The sequence below is a fragment of the Buceros rhinoceros genome, unplaced genomic scaffold (assembly GCF_000710305.1).
Source record: "Buceros rhinoceros silvestris isolate BGI_N320 unplaced genomic scaffold, ASM71030v1 scaffold1488, whole genome shotgun sequence".
In the NCBI taxonomy this organism is placed as follows: Eukaryota; Metazoa; Chordata; class Aves; order Bucerotiformes; family Bucerotidae; genus Buceros; species Buceros rhinoceros.
The window spans coordinates 47,165-53,088 of record NW_010424901.1 but is presented as its reverse complement, the minus strand read 5'-3'; the positions used below and the strand labels follow the sequence as shown (position 1 = coordinate 53,088).

At 40.2% G+C, this 5,924-nt stretch overlaps 1 protein-coding gene across 1 annotated transcript in view; it reads left to right on the top strand.

Moving 5' to 3' along the window:
• The window catches only part of LOC104497657 (usherin-like), a gene marked incomplete at its 5' end in the record, with an annotated part of 113,921 nt that overhangs the window by 89,131 nt on the left and 18,866 nt on the right, over nt 1–5,924 (top strand). Inside the window, one exon of the mRNA XM_010140933.1 lies at nt 935–1,256. Coding sequence (XP_010139235.1) covers nt 935–1,256 — 322 coding nt within the window. The remainder of the gene's footprint in view (nt 1–934; nt 1,257–5,924) is intronic.

The following is a 5,924-nucleotide window of genomic DNA, read 5'->3' as shown; positions in this document are numbered from 1 at the left end:
GCTGGCAGACAGCTCAGCCACCTTGTTTGAACAGATAGTGAGACACACGGGGTTTTGTTTCCTACAAAGCACGTGATAAAACCAGGATTTTAAAATATTTGTCCCAACACCACCTATATATCATCTTGATCAAGTGTATAGAGTTGACTTAGGTTGTCGTTAACACGGGGTAATTCAGCACTCTGCTGTGGGCTCAGTAACCTGCAATCTTGTGTACCTTTTGCAAGATACCTGAGTTCAAGAACAGGGCTTTCGCTGATGAAAGTTCAGAGTGGTGAGACCGAAGACCTGTTAGCTAGCCCTTCCACGGGGTAGCTGAGCTAAGAGTGATGGGGTCACACCAGGAACGTGCTGGCACTCTAGTGCTGAAGACAGGTGAGTTGTGTCTAAGTGAAAACTAAAATTCAAGAGAGGGTTCTGGAACTCTGCTACAGAAGGAGCACACTTGATACTGAAGTAAGACCATCCCCGCTAATTCTTGATTACTTACCAGACCTTTCCTTATGTATTTGTGTAGGCATAATTTGTGTGTGTTACATGGTAAGTCTGTCTGGTATTTACATATAACTAATCTAAATCCAAAGAGAGAAGAGTAATAGCGTGAAGGTCTATAGCTCTCAAATTATATCCAAATCATCTGCTACAATGAATCATCATTTTGATTTATATCATCAAATTCAAAATGATTTTGATCACTTGACTCCTGCAGATGTTAACTCTGAAAAAAACCCCAGCAAATGAAAACCCAGAAGACAGTGCTCTTCCTTTTTGCTGCACAAGGCACAGCAAACAATCTGTGCATTCCTACAAATTGTTTTCTTACTAAAAATGCCAAAGACCAAGAGAAATTAAGAAATCCCCCAGATCCCATGCACAGTCTGTACTTGTTTTTGCAGCGTTTTATTCACTTGGTTCCTGATTTGTGTTCCCAAAGGTATGAAGTACAGCTCCAAGCTTGCACAGAGCTGGGGTGCGCCTCCAGTGAGTGGGCATCGGTACAGACGCTGGAAGCACCCCCGGCAGAGCAGCCCGCCCCTCTCATAGAAATACAGACAACAGAGGGAGGCTTCCAGTCGACCTCTTCCATCCTGTGGACTGGCCCACAGCAGCCAAACGGGAAGATTTTGTACTATGAACTTTACAGAAGGCGAACGGCTCAAGCCCACGTAAATTTAGACCTCGCACTTGTTTACAATGGTTCTTCAACCTCCTTCCAAGATGAGAAGTTGCTGCCTTACACAGAATATGAATATCAGGTGGGAACTGAAGCCATTTAGCAGCTCTGATTGTAATTTCAGTACGCTTTGAGAACCTTACTTTACACTTACAATGAACATACACATTTCCAATGTTAATAGTATTGTGATACCTGAATGACTATTGTTAATGTCTTTTAAATAGTTGAGAAGCTGTAAATAATTTTGCACAAGCAAGACATTCTAGTCTGTTTGTAAGTGCCTTTGTTTCTTGTATGGTAAATGTTTGTGAACCCTCCAGAGCTTTTGGAAGGCTCTGATGTTATAGGAGTAGTGTGAAATTCTAGTTCTACAAAGCAGCTTCATTTCATTAGTTTTTCGTTCTATTTCCATCCTCACCCAATCTATTATGAACTAATTTTTTACTTTATGATCTTAAAGTAGTTTACATCAAGAGAGACTGGGGTTGTTTTCTCTTTAAATTAGCCTGTAGGATCACACAGTTTTCATGGGTGGTTCAAAGGTGAATTTGTTGTTGATGGTTGGTGTTAACATCTCACGCACGCAGATATTTTTACTGTTGTTTCTCTTATGAGTCTAAGATAAAGCAAGGAGACCAGTTCTGCTGTTCTTTCACCTGTAATTGTTTTCTGTGTTGAAGTCACAAGTTTTAGCATCACTTTTTTATCATACAGTACGAGTGATAATGTGGGGCTCTACTTGATTTCAGTCTATGAACTAAGAAGTTTTCTGTTCACAAACATCTGAAATCTTTCTCAAGATTTTATTTGAGTTAGTGGACTTTAGATTCTCACAAAAAACAACAACCTTGAATTTGTTGTTTCTAAAAGTAAGTGGATGTAGTATGGAAGGAGGATGAGGTTGATTTTTGAATGCGTGAATTTGACACACTTATTTGCCACTGAACAGGACACCAGTTTGCCTCACTGCTGATTCTCTACACAATATCTGTACACATGATATATCTTGAAGATGAGTTTGACGATGCCAAAATGCCTTTACAATCTTTTTCCTAAAGGAAAAATTATTTCCTTCAGTGACTTAATGTCTTCTTGAACCTAGCAGTACAGGAGATGCTCCAGTGATACTTTTCAAAGCAAATATGATAATTACTGAAAGCGTGAAAATTTATCGCGCTTTAAGTATACAAGGATATATCTTCCAGTCGTCACTGCTCTTGTGACGAAAGTTGTTAAACCTTTCCTTGAAACAGCTTGAACACTTGTGTTTCAAGTCCCATCATGTGCAGATATTAAGGTTTCCATTTATTTCTCCTAGTTTTCCTTTCATGTCTGTGTAGGGCTCGTCTGTCTGCCACAACAGGTGACATCTGCTCCCTGTTTACTGTAGTTTCCTTCTAGTAGAACTACTGTTAGACCAGATCTCCTTTGGACAGGATCTGTGAAGATGTGAATTCAGGTGCAGCTGGGACTGAGCAGATGATAGCCAGCATTGCAGCAGATCCACGCCCTACTTAGTAGTTAGGACTCTTTCTTAGATAAACAAAAACTTCTGGAGTTGAAAGTTGTAGACTTGGCTGTGGGTCATTCTCAGTTGCACTAGCTTTCAATTAGCTCGGTCAGAAGCTGCTTTTGGGAAGTTGATACCACAGAGTCTTTCTTGAGATGGTTTTTAATGATCTGTCAGTGACAGATAACAGAAAGGGCCTCTTGACCAGATTCCTCTGGTTTGCTGTGCTGTATCCAAGACTTTGCTTTTTATCCGGGTTCTACTCCATAGCCAGGCTGATCTGTTGACTGGGACCTTAAATCATTTTTGTTGTTTTTTTTTCACTAGCGGTCATTTATTTCACCATGTGAGGTTTTCACATGCACGTGTTTGTCTTCTGTTTATGACAGTTGCAGCAAACCACTGGGATCTGATCTGAGTCCCTCCATTGTTGACAATTTATAGCGTGCCTGTGAGACAACTTTTTTCTAAGTATAGGGCTTGGCTTCGTCTATTATGCTGATGAAACCCAGATTTATATTTCACTTAAACGGGATATTGATTCTGCTGTCTCTGCATTTGAGGCTTGTTTGCTGGACATAAAACTTCCAATGCAACTGAATTACCTCCAGCAGAATGCAGATAAAATCAAAGTGCTGTGATGGAACTCTCTCCAGCATTTTTGGAGGTATTGAGATTTAGTTCAGTGAACCCTTACAGCTATTTTGGATCTGAAATCAGTATTTTTCCAGTTTCATTTTTGGTTTTTGTTTTTTGGTTTTGTTTTTTTTCTTGGAAACTTCAACTGAATATTTAGGGCTTGAAAGACTACATGCAAAAGTTGCACTTTCAGAAATGATGAAATGACTTTAGAAGGTCGTGCTGGTCAAAGGGACCACTCCCCCTAAATGCTTAGGTCACTGTTGTTCAAGGAAGCACTTTTATTCTTTAAGGGACACCTCTGCATAAGCATATTAGCACCTGCTATGTTTCAGTGGGGTTTTAAGCGGCATTAAGGTACCTACTGTGCTGTACTCGGAAATAATTACTTAGATCTTTGAAATTCCCTCTACCTGTCTATTCATACCTGCATTTTCTATAGCATCTGGCCTTTTAGGTATTTGTTGGAATGCTGCCTGAGATCCTCAGCATTTTAAACAGATGCAATTGCGTAAGCTCCTGAAAAGGAAAAAAACTAGTTTAAACAAAGCGTGTAACTCATGAAGCCTAATGAATATGCAAGTGTAATCGTTTGATTCCTTAAACGTTTCTGAAACAGCGTGTGTAGGCCCTTCTCAGGAATTACTGAGGATGGTGCACGATGTTACCATACAGCAACCTACAGGGTCAGACCTGTTTTTCTCAGCTAAGGGAAAGCCCCTTTGAACAGCCACTTGTGTCATTTCCTGCTATTCTGCAAAGCAGAGCTGTCAGAGTACGGTGTGATTCCCCTGCAAGAGCGATGTCACTCCTCCACAGCTGTGCCTAACTGTGTTCTTAAGACTGCTTCTTTAGACTGATGGCTTAATGTCTTCCTGGTTTCAAACACTTCCTTATTTCCATTTGGCTGGCATGGAACACGTAAATGACAGAAAAGTAGCTTTGCCCCTTTTCAGAAAGTTTTATGGCTCTTTGCAGAGATTTATTCTCCAGGAGGACAATCTGATGCACAAAGGCAGGATCTAGAGCAATGAAGCCATCTGCCTTTGACCGCTGCAGCAGCCATGGCATCTGTCTAGCTTGTGACGAGTGCTTCTCACACTCCAGATACTGCAGCCAAGGAAGGGTCTAGGAAATACCTTAAGATATACCAGGGCAAATATATTTTGGGTCCTCCATATTGGACTCTCAAAGAGAAAAAATATATCATATTCTGACTCCAGAGAGATAAAGCAAAATAAAATTGACAAAAAAGGGTGCAAAGTCATGAATTTAAAAGAAGAACCAAGTACATGGAGTGCAGAATATATCAGCCCTCTTGGTCACTCTTCAGTGGTGACAAGAATGACCCTTGGTTTACCAGCCTTCTGTCACATCATTGGCCGGGCTCCAGTTTGTGCTGCTTAGTTACTGACAAAGAGTTCAGTGACTTCCAGAGCTTAAAATGGGGTGAAACTGGTTTTCTGACTGGCCACTGATGGATAGTCACCCATTCATAACATCCCTCATATCTGGCTCCTTTTCATCATTTCAATTTGTCATTTCTTCCTGTCTCCCTGACAGAAGGATGCACTAAAAAGTAGTGACATAGAATAAAAGAGTTTTCTTTCTTGCACTCCCTGCTTGCCATCCTCTCCATTTTGTCTGAAAGTGTTTTTTCTTACAAGGTTCATTGTGCTCCCTGCTTCCACGTGAAGAGTGTTTTTCATACTACACCTGCATTAGGCTACTGAGCTTGACCTCAGCTTCTGAAGAGTAAAGCAGACATGACCATATTGTTTCATGGATGTAAAGGTGATACCAACCCTAAATACCCTTCTGCAGAACAAGATGCTTCCTTTCCCCTCATGGAGGGAATGCGGTAGGGAGAAGGGCCATCTGAAACCAAGCGATTTCATTCATTAAGCCCCACTTCAGGCACTGTGTTTCTGTTGTCAACACCATCCCAAATTCAGGTGCATAAACAATGCATTGATGCAACAATCCTTTTTTTTTCCAATTTTTTTTTCATTAAGCTAAATACAGACGGTAGACTGGTTTTGTTGGCTTCCAGAAATACCAGTGAGACTGTTACAGCACCACTCCTGCAAGAGCCTTCTTGTTAAATTGTGTTTGTGACATATTCAACACCATGGCAAGCTATCCTTTAAAAAGACATTAGTGTGAGTACCAGGGGAAAATATACTCCAGGGCTGTAGATGACTTGATATGATTTTCTTGATTGTATCTTTTTATTTATGAGGCATAATTTATGACTGCTGAAAAGCAAACTAAAATGAGTGATGACTAACTACAGCCAAAGTAATAAATCAGGAGCAGAGAAAGAAGTGGTGATTTTGATTGAATCTATTGAATTAGCTGTTGCCCTTAGCCATTACAGGTATTGGAAAGACCTTTTAATATCTGCTTATCTCTCTCTTGGGAACTTGGTAACTATCTCATTATATACCCATAGGAAACAAATTATTTAATTTTCTACCTTTTAGAGTTAAACCTGTTTACATGTCTCATTAATTACTGGTCTTAGACTGTGTTATATGAAATGAGCTTCCTTTAGAATCTGTTAATTTTGTGTAAGTCCCCAAGTGTTTGCCTGTT